Source organism: Myotis nattereri (genome assembly GCF_964212035.1).
Source record: "Myotis nattereri genome assembly, chromosome: 16".
NCBI lineage: Eukaryota > Metazoa > Chordata > Mammalia > Chiroptera > Vespertilionidae > Myotis > Myotis nattereri.
The window spans coordinates 13,395,963-13,410,599 of NC_138091.1; the positions used below are offsets into that span (position 1 = coordinate 13,395,963).

The 14,637-nt window shown below is 40.9% G+C and overlaps 1 protein-coding gene across 1 annotated transcript in view; it reads right to left on the bottom strand.

The window, feature by feature from the left end:
* DNAH9 (dynein axonemal heavy chain 9) overlaps positions 1-14,637 on the bottom strand; it is a gene marked incomplete at its 5' end in the record, with an annotated part of 338,080 nt that overhangs the window by 101,325 nt on the left and 222,118 nt on the right. Inside the window, 3 exons of the mRNA XM_081109536.1 lie at positions 11,446-11,679; positions 11,880-12,041; positions 12,395-12,537. Of these exons, the coding sequence (XP_080965662.1) occupies positions 11,446-11,679; positions 11,880-12,041; positions 12,395-12,537 (539 nt within the window). The remainder of the gene's footprint in view (positions 1-11,445; positions 11,680-11,879; positions 12,042-12,394; positions 12,538-14,637) is intronic.

Here is a 14,637-nt window from a genome sequence, read left to right on the forward strand (position 1 = left end):
ACTGTATTTGCAATAGGGCCCATAAATTACATCCAGAATGACCTCTTGTTTCTCACTTTTCTGCAGTCTATTTCACACAACAACCGAAGATTACTTCAGAGCTCCTAGAACACGTTAAGCAGATTCAGCTGCTTTATGATGCAAAATACATAAGGAGAAATATAAGACGGAGGCTGGGGCGTGCCGATAATTCCCTTTTCATGGCAGATCAAAAGAGAAGAAAAAGAAAGCAGAAGAAATGAATGCTCTTTAATTTTGTGTATTCATGGGGACTGGAGACTTTGCATTAACCCCGGATGGAGGCCTGCTCCCTAGAGCACGTCCTATATCCCCATGTTGGAAGGTTAATCCATTTCCATCTCCTGTGGCTCAGCTGCAGAGTTCTCTCCACAAGGACAAAGATGCAATTGTAAATCAAAATGATTGAACCATATAATCACTCCAGTCAGCAAACACCACAGTAACTTTTTGTTCCTTTTTAAATCTTGGGAGATTTGAGAAAATTGAAGTGGTTTTTTTTTCTTTGTTGTTTGTTTTATTGATTGCAGATATGGCTTCTGACCTCAGACCCAAGGTAAGTAATCACCTGCATGTGAATGGGAGCTTTATAGCTCTTAAGCGGTGACATGGAGTGACAGGAGGGACCTGCCACTCAGAACGAGGCCATTCCCCGCAAAGCTATAGAGAAGGCATAACTCAGGTTCATTCCATGGCTCTCCTGCAATGGAACAGGACATAGAACAGTTCGCTGGCAATTTTGCTCCTCTCTGTTCTCTTCCTCAGAGCATTAGAGCCATCCTCTGGATCTCTTCTTACTTAGACACCCCCACACCGGGAAAGGAAGAGTGCCGTGAGCACGGAGGGCCCCTTTCCTCAGTCTTGCCAGCTTCCTGTGTGGCAAGTGGGGGGATGCTGTCTGAATGGGATGATGACAAAATTGTGGTGGGAGACACTCCCTTCTTCAAGGATCAAGTTCCTTATGCTACAAAGAGATGTCAAGCTTCCCAGGACCTTCTCCCCGGAGCTCTAGAAAAAGGAGAGGGAACCTAGGACAACCAACAGCAAAAAATACTCCACCAAGGGTTGGAGGCCTAAAAATAAATAAATAAATAAATGATAAATTTAAAATAAGGATTGGAGGCCTAGAGGTATCTTCTTTCTCTTTCTTTCTTTTCTTTCTTTCTTTCTTTCTTTCTTTCTTTCTTTCTTTCTTTCTTCCTTCCTTCCTTCCTTCCTTCCTCCCTTCCTTCCTTCCTTTCTTTCATTTTCATTTAAATTCTTTATTGTTTAAAATATTACATAAGTCTCCTTTTCCCTTCACTGAACTCTCCCCAGCTGCTCTCACCTCCCAGCACATGCCCTCACCCCACTATTGACTGTGTCCATTGGTTATGCTCATATGCATGCACACAAGTCCTTTGGTTGATCTCTTACCCTTCACCCTCTCCTTTGCCTTCCCTCTTAGGTTGGACGGTCTGTTTGATGCTTCTATGACTCTGGCTCTATTTTTGTTCATCAGTTTATGTTGATCATTATATTCCACAAATGAGTGAGATCATGTGATATATTTACCTTTCTCTGACTGGCTTATTTCACTTAGCATAATGCTCTCTAGGTCCATCCATGCTGTTGCCAATGATAAGAGTTCCTTCTTTTTTACAGCAGTGTAGTATTGCACTGTGTAGATGTACCACAGTTTTCTAATCCACTCATCTGCTAATGGGCACTTAGGCTGTTTTTAAATCTTAGCTATTGTAAATTGTGCTGCTATGAACATAGGGGTGCATATATCCTTTCTGACTGGTATTTCTGATTTCTTGGGATATATTCTTAGAAGTGGGATCGCAGGGTCAAATGGAAGTTCCATTTTTAATTTTTTGAGAAAACTCCATACTGCTTTCCACAGTGGCTGCACCAGTCTGCATTCCCACCAGCAGTGAAGGAGGGTTCCTTTTTCTTCCCATCTTTGCCAGTACTTGTCGTTAGTTGATTTGTTGATCATAGCCATTCTCACAGGTGTGAGATGGTACCTCATTGTCATTTTGATTTGCATCTCTTGGATGATTAGTGACTTTGAGCATGTTTTCATATGTCTCTTGGTCTTCTGAATATCTACTTTCGAAAAGTGTTTAATTAGGTCCTTTGCCCATTTTTTGATTGGATTGTTAATCTTCCTTTTGTTAAATTGTATGAGTTCCCTATAAATTTTGGAGATTAAACCCTTATCGGAGATAAAATTGGTAAATATGTTCTCCCATGCAGTGGGCTTTCTTGTTGTTTTGTTGATGGTTTCTTTGGCTGTGCAGAAGTTTTTTATTTTGATGTAGTCCCATTTGTTTACTTTCTCCTTATTTTTCATTGTCCTAGGAGCTGTATTGGTAAAGATATTGCTATAACATATGTCTGATATTTTGTTGCCTATGGATTCTTCTAAGATTTTTATGGTTTCCCATCTTACGTTTAAGTTCTTTATCCATTTGGAGTTATTTTTGTGTATGGCAAGATGTCAAACTCAAAGGCTAACACAGGCCAAATAAACAAGGTTTAAGTTTATGTGGGCCACAATAAAACAAAAGCTTCAACTTTCATAGAAACGTAGGTCTATTTTGATAGAGACATGTTGAATACAAAGGGCTGAAATAAATGAATAATTATTAACATAAAATAATAGAGCATTTTAATAGAAATTAATATTTTTTCTTGAACATTAACTTACCAGACACTGAGTAACTGCACAAATTAATGAGTGTAACATAAATAAACCTATTTTTCTTGTTCTCCAAAAGCGAAATATTTCCTGTTATGTACACCAAACAAGTCAGTACAAGACTAATGACATGGCAGTCGGCTGCTAAAATATTCGCTGCTAGTATTAGTGGAGAGAAATGGTGAGCCTGTGCATAAGGTGCATAAGGGAAATGAATGCAACACGACTATAGTCATCAGTCATTAGCGAACATTGTTGTTCATTATTAATAATTATGTGTAACAGGATATTGTAAAAATTAAGTTATGAAATTTTTATTAAAACATTTCTTACATACCGTTATATTGGCTGGGCCACAAAAATATTAGTTGTAGGCTGCATGTGGCCCAGGCAGGCCATGAGTTTGACATGCTATGTGTATGGTGTAAATAGGTGATCTAGTTTCATTTTTTTGCATGTATCTGCCCAATTTCCCCAACACCATATTGAAAAGACTGTCTTGACTCCATAGTATGTTCTTGCCTTCTCTGTCAAATTTTAAGTGTACATAATGGCTTGGGTTGATTTCTGGGTTCTCTGTTCTATTCCATTGGTCTATATGTCTGTTCTTTTGCCAGTACCAGGCAGTTTTGAGAAGAGTGGCTTTGTAATATAGCTTGATATCTGGTATTGTGATCCCTCCAACTTTGTTCTTCTTTCTCAAGATTGCTGCAACAATTTTGGGTTATTTTTTATTCCATATGCATTTTTGGAGAGTTTGTTCTATGCCATTAGTATTTTATTTTATTTATTTTATTTTTTTATTTTTATTTTTTTAAAATATATTTTATTGATTTTCCACAGAGAGGAAGGGAGAGAGATAGAGAGTCAGAAACATCGATGAGAGAGAATCATCGATCAGCTGCCTCCTGCACATCTCCCACTGGGGATATGCCCGCAACCCAGGCACATGCCCTTGACCGGAACCGAACCTGGGACCTCTCAGTCCGCAGGCCGATGCTCCATCCACTGAGCCAAACCGGTCTCGGCCCATTAGTATTTTAATGGGGATTGCATTGAATCTATAGATTGCTTTGGGTAGTATAGGCATTTTAATGATGTTGATTCTACCAATCCATGAACACAGTATATTCTTCCATTTGTTTATGTCTTCCTCTATCTCCTTTTTCAATGTTCTGTAGTTTTCTGAGTATAAGTCTCCTACCTCCTTAGTGAAGTTTATTCCTAGGTATCTTAATTTTTCTTTTTTGCAATGCTAAATGGGATTGTTTTTTTAGTTTCTCTTTCTGTGAGTTCATTATTGGTGTACAAAATGGCCATAGATTTCTTGGTGTTAATTTTGTATCCTGCTACAATGCCGAATTCATTTATTAAGCCTAGTAGTTTTTTGATGGAGTCTTCAGGGTTTTCTATGTACAATATCATGTCATGTGTGAATAATGGAAGTTTTACTTCTTCTTTTCCAATTTGGATGTCTTTTATTTCTTCTTCTTGTCTGATCACTATGGCTATCACTTCCAGTACTATGTTGAACAGGAATGGTGAAAGTGGGCATCCCTGTCTTGTTCCTGTTCTTAGGGAAAATGGTTTCAGTTTTTGCCCATTGAGTATGATGTTGACTGTAGCTTTATCATATAAGGCTTATATTGGTGTCTTCTTTCTTAGCTCTGAGTTCATATGGTTACCCAACACTTTCTGATAGGAATTTGGACTTCAAGCAGGCTTTCCTCTTAGACATGGATATTTCCATCTATCCTATATAATAAAACCCTAATATGCAAATCCACTGGACAGCAGAGCAACCGGTTGCTGTGATGCGCACTGACCACCAGAGGGCAGACACTCAATGCAGGAGCTGCCCCCTGGTGGTCAGTGTGTTCCCACAGGGGGAGCACCACTCAGCCAGAAGCGGGGCTCACAGCTGGTGAGTGTAGTGGTGGTGGCGGGAGCCTCTCCTGCCTCTGTGGCAATGCTAAGGACCCCTTGGGGACCTTCCCCGAGCCTGCAAGAGGGCTCAGGCTGGGCTGAGGGACCCCCGAACCTAGTGCATGAATGTCGTACACCTGGCCTCTAGTACTAGATATTTGTTATGCTCCCCTGTACTGATAATATAGTTTGATTTTCCTGCTGAGAACTCTACCTTCCCCAGTCCTTATAGTTTGGGTGGGATTGACTTCAGCAATGGTCATTGGATCCTGGCTTGGCCAATGAAAGCAGCCAAGTCACAGAGATTGGTTCAACTGTGGATAAACTAATGATCCAAAGAGGCCAATTAGAGCCACTGGCCGTTAACCCAGGAACTTGGCTGAAAATAGCAGGAAAGAGGAACTCCTTTTATGCTGGGGCTGCAATGCAGACAGAATCTAAGCCACAGGAGCTGCCTGCCTGCACAGGGACATTGGTGAGTATCCAGCTCCAGCCCTGCCCAAATTAAGCTCTGTCCCATACTTTTCAGTTATACTAATCAATGCATTTCTTTTTATTTTATTTTGTTGTCTCACCTAAACCAAGTTTAGTTGGATTTTAGTTTGTTGCCATCAAAAGGGTTTTAATAAATATATCATGCAATCTAAAAATGTTCTTTTTTCTCTTCTTTCCTCTCCTTTCCCTCCCTTCCCCTCCTGTCCTTTCCTTTTTTGCACTTGTGTTATTTTTTCTTTTTGATAAGTGAATTTGACTTAGTATTTTTCACTTGCAACAAAAAGAGTCCTGGATGAACTATTGTAAATTATTAACTGTAAACTTCAGGTAAATTTGGTGGCCTGAGATGATTTAAAAACCTAAGATAAATGGAATTATAAAAGTTCCAAGATTAACAGACTTGCTGATTAAATCCTATGTGTAGTAGCCTGTGGGCCTTTTGTGAGCATTTGTTTCAATCCAACAGCCCCACTTCCTCATGAATACTCCTGAGTTAGATACAGAAGCGAGGATGATGTGGGTTCTGAGGATATCAGTGAAAGATGAGGTGAGACCAAGGGCAGGATTGGGGGCTCTGTGTCAAGAGAGAGAAAACAAGCTATTCCAACTGTGAAGATGTCAGCTGAAGCTGAAGCAAAGACAGAAGATGCCACCTAAAGACCCAGAAGGACCCTCCATCCATCATCAGAGCCGATGGGAACTGGAGGGCCACACACAGTGTTTCATCAGCTGCTCCTGAAGCCGACACCACCGCAGACACAGGAGGAAACGCCTCCAGAGGAAAACTCTCAGCTGCTGCCCTCCAGAGCCAGAGTTTATAACCTGAAGTCACAAGGCAGCCTGAAATGCACACTGAGAGCTTTCTATGCTTAAATGACAAAGATGGACCCAGAGCTAAGTTAAACCCAGTTATAGAAAAATAGTTACATTTCTGATGAGCTGAGGCTAAGCATGGAATTATATCTAAAGTTTCTAAACTTTAGATTACCACACAACTGTTAATTATTGCCATTATTACCATTATCATTACTACTTCTAATACAACTATTATTGCTAAATGAATTTGGAGTCTGTCTAGCTAGAGTTGGGGGATTCATTGAGTCTACTCCCACCAGATTATGAACACTAAAAACAGTCATAATTGGGCGGTAGGATACTCATAGAATATAGTTCAAATCATTATTCTTGCATCAGATTATGATGATGTGCTTCAGTCCTGCTACCAAAAAAACAATCCCAGATGAAGGGTTTATATCAGAGTTAGGAATCCTAGATACTATTTTCATAAGAATCAGCATTATAAAGGCCAATAAGTATGAAATATGCAGCAGGTACACAGTATTGCCAAGATCCACCCTTCATCCCACTCTGAACTTGTATGTGATTTAGAACTTGCTCATTGGTTATTTACCTATAAGTCTATCATATCCCATCTATGCATTTGGCTGTCCATTTATAGAATACCTCGTGTGTGCTGGTGAATCCTGGTTTCTGCCCCTGAAGGACTGATAACAGTATGGCATAATATATGCAAGAGAAGAAACATAATTCATGATGGAACCACAGAGAGGGGAATGGGCTTAGAAAGGGCTTTTGGGTAGTGGAATAGCAACTTGTTTAGGACTTAACAGTGACTCACTGAAAAGGGGTGCACTACTTGTGGAATATTGGGGAACTACAAAGAGCACTGTTGGAGTTCAGGGTACAATGTGGTAGAATACAGGAAGTAAATAGTGGAGCAGCATGCAAAGACAATTTTAAAAGCTATTAAAAGAGCAGAGAATCTGAGCTGTAATGTCTAAATCAGCGGTTCTCAACCTGTGGGTCGCGACCCCTTTGGGGGTCGAATGACCCTTTCACAGGGGTTGCCTAAGACCATCGGAAAACACATATATAATTACATATTGTTTTGTGATTAATCACTATGCTTTAATTATGTTCAATTTGTAACAATGAAAATACATCCTGCATATAGATATTTACATTACGATTCATAACAGTAGCAAAACTACAGTTATGAAGTAGCAACGAAAATAATTTTATGGTTGGGGGTCACCACAACATGAGGAACTGTATTAAAGGGTCACGGCATTAGGAAAGTTGAGGACCACTGGTCTAAATCATTAAGACCTATAAGAGAGAATACTCAGACTTCTGGCTTGAGCAAAGATCACTCTAAGAGCAGGTTTAGAGGTGTGCTGTGTAGTTTGGTAATCACGCGCCCAATGTGGCCAATGAACACTTACAATGTGTCTTGTCCCAACTGAGATGTGCTGCACCATCATATTCCCTAGGTTTTGAAACCATGTCGAAAAAAGGGGAAAGCCTATAATTAAGAACTTTTTTACATCGATTACATGTTAAAATGATACTTTAGATATATTGGGTTAAGTAACAAATATTATTAAAGTATATGATAAAGTATATATAATTAAAATATTCCATTAAAACAAAACTCACTTGTTTCATTTTTACATTTTTTTTGAAGCAGCTACTAGAAAATTTAAATTTGCACACACGACTTGCAGGATATTTCCATTGGGTTGTACTGGTCTAGGGTGCTTCCAGAATATGGTCAGGGAGATAACGTAGGATGCTATTCATTAACTAATGCATTTATTCAACAGATAGTCAATGAATGCTCACTCTGTCCAGGCACAGTTTTAGGCACCCGACACAGGTCAGTGAGTAAAACAGAGAAGATCCCTGTCCTTATAGAGCTTGTATCCAACAGATGGAGATAGACAACAACAACACCAAGAAACAAACAAGTACATCATATAATATGTTAGACCGGGGTAAGTGCTATGGGTCAAGGCCAAGTAGAACCTAATGAGGGCATCAGGAGTGTATGGGCTTATATTTTAAAGTAGAGTCATCAGGGTAAGATTCGTAATGTAAATATCTATATGCAGGATGTATTTTCATTGTAACATTGGAGGCAGTGAGGAAGTGAGCCACAGGAAGTTTAGAGGGAAGGACATCTGAGGTAGAGGGAATAGCCAATGCAAAGGCCTGGAATGTCTGAGGAGAGAGCAAAGAAGCAGTGTGGCTGGAGGGGAATGTCACAGGGATGGGGTAGCAGCAGATGAGGGCTGAGAGGTAACAGGGCAGGGTTTGGGAGGAGCCTTGAAATCCACTGTAATGAGGGAACTAAGGGCCACCCCTATTGCAGGGATTTGAGCAGAAAAGTGACACTATTTCATTTATGTTTCAAATGGATCGCTCTGGCTGCTCTGTTGATGATAGGTTACTGAGGAGCAAAAGTAGAACCGTCAAATGAATACAGGATATTGTGGCTTCCAGGTAAGATGACAGTGGCTCAGATTTGGGTAGTAGCAGTGTAGGAGGCGAGAACTGGTGAGATTCTGGGCATGTTTGAAGTTAGAGCCAACAGTGATTTTCTAGTTGTAGACTGTGAGAGACGGAGGGGAATGAGAAGAGCCACAGATGACCACAAGGATTTTGGCCCGATGGCTGATGCAAGAGGTTGCTAGCGAAGCATGGATGGGCTGGGGGTGAGAGCCGAGAGTTTGATTTATTGAAATAATCCAGATAAAAGTGTCTACATTAAGACATTGAAAATAGGGGATACAGCAAGAGGGGTGCATGTGAGAGTTATTTAGAAAACTGATAGAGTTTGTTAATGCTTAAATGTAGGAGGTGAGGAAAAGGCAGGAGTCAAAGATAATGCCCCAGTCTCTGGCCTAGGGACCTGGGTAGGTACAAGTGTTATTCCCTGAAGAAGAGACAACAGACGGAGAAGAAACTGGTTGAAGACTTGGGAGGATTCTTCACTAACTATATGCAGATTGAGCTGGATTCACCTACAGGTACAACCAGGATTCTCTTTTAAAAAAAAATATATATTGATTTCAGAGAGGAAGGGAGAGGGAGAGAGATAGAAACATCAGTGATGAGAGGGAATCATTGATTGGCTGCCTTCTGCAGGCCCCCCCCCCCCCCCCCCCCCGGGGATCGAGCCCACAACCCGGGCATGTGCCCTTGACTGGAATTGAACTAGGGACCATTCGTTGGCAGGCTGACTCTCTATCCACTGAGCCAACCTGGCCAGGGCAGGCTTCCCATTTTAAACAGAGACCACCTGAACCAGGAACACAGACATTTATGCTTTCCTCATTGTCTGCAGAAAAGAGAATACTGGGTGCTGTTCTATGAGTGTAAGAGCACCTTACCTATTGCTTGCTCCCCAGCAAACGTCCTCTACACAGACTGATCGGCAACTCCCAGGGGAGAAGTGGGAGGAGGTAGAACGGTTCCGGTGGGAATGCAGAATGTTCTGAGGGTACCGTAGGTGGGGAGGGTGGCAGAAAGAAGAAAAGGTGGGAGATGTTTTAAAAAACCTGGCAGTCCTGCATCTGGGATTCTTTCTGATGCTGTTTTCTACACATTCAGAGATTGACAGGAGCAGAAAGTGATTGGGAGAGAAGATGCTACCTTTCTACAACAAGGTGAACACCAGGTCAACTGCTTGGGCCTGGGCTGGGATCTGTGTATTTCAATCTGCCCTAAACTGAACTTTAAAAATGGGGTTTGGTCACGACACAAATGGCAGAAAGTAGCATCAGAGATCATTGTCACATGCCATTTGTTGACATGCCATTGATTTTCAACAGATGTCTCACCACCTGTGAAGGTAAGTGGAAAAAAAAATGTCGTTATATAAATACAGAACAAGGAAAGAAATGGCATCTAGAAGACTAAGGAGAAGAATGCAGCTCTGAAGATGACCCAATCCTGGATCTGGAAAAAACACTGAGGGAGCTGTTAGGCATATCCAGGAGAATGGTTTCTGTAATACAGTTGCAGAAAAACAGGCTAAAATAAAAAAGGAATAGAGAAGAAAAAAGCATAAGACGAGGAAGAGCTGTTAGGGTATTAAAAATGCAATAGCATAATTAAAGTCTTCACTGGAAACATGGGAAGCAGAAGCAATATCACACACTATTAAATTAGCACTGTTGAGAATGAACCCACAAAGCTTCCCTCGGATGTAGAGAAAAAGGCCAAAGGGAGGAAAACCATGAGTGAGGACAAAATAGATGCGGGTGCAGGGAACCCATCCAGCTAGGCATTGCTCCTGCAGGACAGGCCAGAGCAGATGATCAGAACCATATAATGGAAGAAAAGTTTCCAAGCACAAGAGAGAATATGATTATAGCTTGCAAGGATTCCCTGCATCCCACTAAATCAGGGGTGGGGAGCCCTTATTTCTGCTAAGGACCATTTGGATATTTATAGCATTTGAGGGCCATACAAAATTATCAACTTAAAAATGAGCCTGCTATATTTGGTCAAACATTTAATGAACTCACCCCTAATGCCTTGGCAGGGCCAGACCAATGATTTTGTGAGCCTTACACAGCCCACAGGCTGGATGTCCCCCACCCCTGCACTAAATGAACTGAAATCCTTTAGCTATATTGCATCCATGAATAAAGAAACTAAAGTGGAGAGAAAGTACAAATCCGAAGAAGGATATTCAATACAGCTATTCCAGAAGCAAAGCTTAGAAAATGACAGTAAATGAAAGGCTTAGATAGCTATAGGAACATGCAATGCCCAATAGGTAGAGTGATCACAATTTTAGTTTAATTGCGCAAGTGAATGAAATTTCATTACCATGAGAGACCAGTTCTGCTGTGGATAAACAGAGCCCAGAAAGGAGCCATCAAAGATCAGCAATGTTTGATGAGCATGGGCAGAGAAGGAGCTAGAGGTGTTACCAGCTCTCCAAGGAGTATATTGACTAAAATAAACTTGTTCCATCTGGAAAAGTAGAAAATTATAGCAAGGACAGGGCAACAGGGGCCTTCTTTTGATGACCAACCACTTAGAAATATATGAGGAAATGCATGAAAGGAGACAGGGTTTGTTTAAGAAACTAGGTTTCAATGGCTCTTTGATAGGTAATACTGTAAGACAAAAGAAAATTGGTAGAACCCTGTAACCATTTCTTTCAATCATTCTCTTTTGGTTCTGAGGATGGAAGGGAAATAGACTGGAGAGGGAAGCAGTGCAAAAGGAGGAGATGATAAAGAGGAAGAGAGAGGAGGAGCTCTCGGGGATTCCAGCAGCAGGGAGAGGGAGCAGATCAGACCTGAAGGTGAGGATGTGCCCTTCTGCCAGAGAGGTCGGCCTCCACTCTTGTACTGCTTCTGATAATGCTGGGGCCTCCGGAAAACCATGACTCACTTTGGGACCTCAAGTGTGATCCCTCCAGTTCTCTGAAAAGAGGCTGCTCCCACCTCCTCTCAGGCCCCCAGCGGCAGGAGCGATTGAAGGGTTGTCACTACCTGGGCAGAGGTGCTGTGGAGCTTCAGCAGCCCGTTCTCCAGCCGCTCCGTCTTGGACTTGAGCTCTTTGCCATTCCTGCGCAGCAAGCTCTGGTAGAGTCTGATGAACTCCAGAAATGACTTGGGGGTTGTGTAGTTGTAGCGCTGCTCATTGCTCAGATAAGACTGGGACATCTGGTTGACACTTGTGTGGACAAAAGCCATGAACTTGCTAATCGACTGCTTGACTGTGGGCTAAAATCAAAGAGCAGGAAACAAAGAGATAGTCTCTCCATGAAGACTGGGGGTCACCCACCCCCTATGGCTTCCCCACATGGGAAGTTGTTCCAACAACTCTATCTGAGCCTGAACTTGGACGCTGGAATCCTGGACATGGAATTCCTTGTACCCTGAGGTGGAAAGAATCTTGAGGAGCATCTCCTTGGCCCTCTTACCTCAATGCTCTCCGTGTTCTGCAAGAAGCGGAGGCTGACAGACTCCAATGCCTGCTGAGGCCACTCGTGGAACCAGTCGATAGCCGTGCAGTTCACAATGGCTGGGAACCTCCTGCTGCGGACCCTCAGCTTGTTCCCCACCGGGGAGAAGCAGAGCGTCACCTGAGACATCAGAAAGATGGGAGAATCAAAAGGATATCAGAGAAGCACTCACAGAGAGACAGATACATCCTGGGATTCTTAGTTTCCCAGGAAACTGAGAAACACATCCAACAGAGACAAAAATCTGTAATTGATAGCCAGCCTTTCTAGCCAAGAAAGTGGGAAACTTAGACTGTATGAGGCAAGAGGGAAGCAGATGAGAGGGCATCCTCAAAAAGGCTGAGAAGGGCACCGCACCCTCCCCGTCCCACTCTCAAGACAATCAGCCAGGACAGCTGTGTCCAGAATATTAGTAGGGGCTTTCATGAACCATCTTTGGGCCTGTCGACCCCGGGCAATAAATCTTACTATACCTTCAGCTGTCGTCGGACCCGATCTATAAAGAATTTCCAGCAGTTCTCTCTGCTGTCAACGAGACCTTGGCTCTTGACTTCATTCCTCACGTTGCTTATGATGCTTTCAACTTCATCATCAGAGTAGAGATCTGGGACCTCTCCTAGGAAGAAAGGGAGCGCAGATGGGCAGCTTTGGCATCCGTCTGCACGATACAATTGGACATGATACTTTTCAATCTTGGGACACAGATCCTTTGGATTTTAGGCCATGTTCCACCACTTTTGCTGAAGAAACTAGACAGATACCTATTTCCTCTAAACCCAGGCAGGACAATAATCCCTTACAGCAGCAGTTCTCAGCCTGTGGGTCGCGACCCCTTTGGGGGTCGAATGACCCTTTCACAGGGGTCGCACAAGACCATCGGAAAACACATATATAATTACGTATTGTTTTTGTGATGAATCACTATGCTTTAATTATGTTCAGTTTGTAACAATGAAATTGGGGGTCACCACGACATGAGGAACTATATTAAAGGGTCGCGGCATTAGGAAGGGTGAGAACCACTGCCTTACAGGATGGGACAGGGGGGATGATACTCTCTTACTCTGGGTCAGCAGCTGGTAGCCCAAGAGTTTTCAGTTGTCTTTTTCTCTTTTGCTTAAAGCAAGCACTTACTAACTACTGTTCTAGAAATTGTGCTGATAAGAAGCTTAATATTTAGCAGGAGAAATAAAACTGATGTAAAGTAGCTATATGACCTGGTTAAAAAGGCCACTTATATAGACAAGTCCATATATTTAAGAAGAACGAGCTATCACACTATGCTGTGCACATGAAACAAATACAAAATAATATTGAATGTAAACTGTAATTAAAAATTAAATTAAAAAATGATCTATCACTTTTTATTAGTGGAAAAGTGGCAAGAACAGGAAATTTAGTATAAGTCTGACATCATAACTCAGTAGGGGGAAGATGAAAATTTGATACATAGTATTGGGAAAACTGGGATGTAAAAAAATTTATGGTTGGATCTTTATATTCCACTGAAAACCAGGATAAATTATAAATGGAATAATGACTCAACTATAAAAAATTAAAATCATAAAAATGATAGAAAAAATGAGGGAAATATTTTATAATCTTAGTGGGGAAGGACTTTCTACAATAATTCAACATTGATATTTTTAGAAGATAAATTTGATAATATAAAGTGATAAATTTTATATAAAATTATGTAATGAAAACATCATAGGCAAAGTATAATAGCAACAAAAGAAAACCCTCCAAAACAATTAAGAAAATATATACTTTCCAAAGAAGATATACAAGTGGCTAACAGGTACATGAAATGAAGCTCAACATCACTAATCATCAGAAAAATGCAAATCAAAACCACAGTGAGATATTACCTGACCCCTGTTAGAATAGCTATTATAAAACAAAAACAAAACAAGAAATAACAAGTGTTGATGAGAATGTAGAGAAAAGGAAACCCTTGTGCACTGTTAGTGGGATTGTAAACTGGGATGGCCACTATGGAAAACAGTATGCTTCCTCAGATTAAAAACAGAACTGTCATATGATCCAGCAAACCCACTTATGGGTATATATCCAAAGGAACAAAACCACTGTCTTGAAAGGATATCTGTACTTCCATGTTCACTGTTGTACTATTCACATTGTTGTACTATTTATAGTTGCCAAGGTTTGAGACAACCTAAGTGTTCAGTAATAGATGAATGAATCAAGAAAATATGCTGTATATATGTCCATAGAAATATTATTCAGCCTTAAAAAGAAGGAGATCTTATTATTTTCGACAACATGGATGAAACTAGAGCATATTATGGTAAGTGAAAAAAACCAGAAAGACACATATTGCCTGGTATCACTTATATGTGGAATCTCAAAAAAAATAAATAAATAAAAAAGCCGAACTCATAGAAACAGAGAATACAAAAGTGGTTGCCAGGGGCTGAGGGGTGAGGAGAGGTTGGTAAAAGGGTTCAAACTTTTATAAGTTATAAGATGAATAAGTAAAATCATTTTATAAGTTAAAAGATAAATAAGTGAAATCACTTATGAATAAGTAAAATCATAAGTCTGTCTGACTTATCTGCTTAACATTATATTCTCAAGATCTGTTCATGTTGTTGCAAATGCCAGTATTTCATCTTTTCTGATGGCTGAGCAGTATTCCATGTGAGATATAAAACTGAAAGCAACGAATGAGTAAAACAAGGAAACGAAAGAA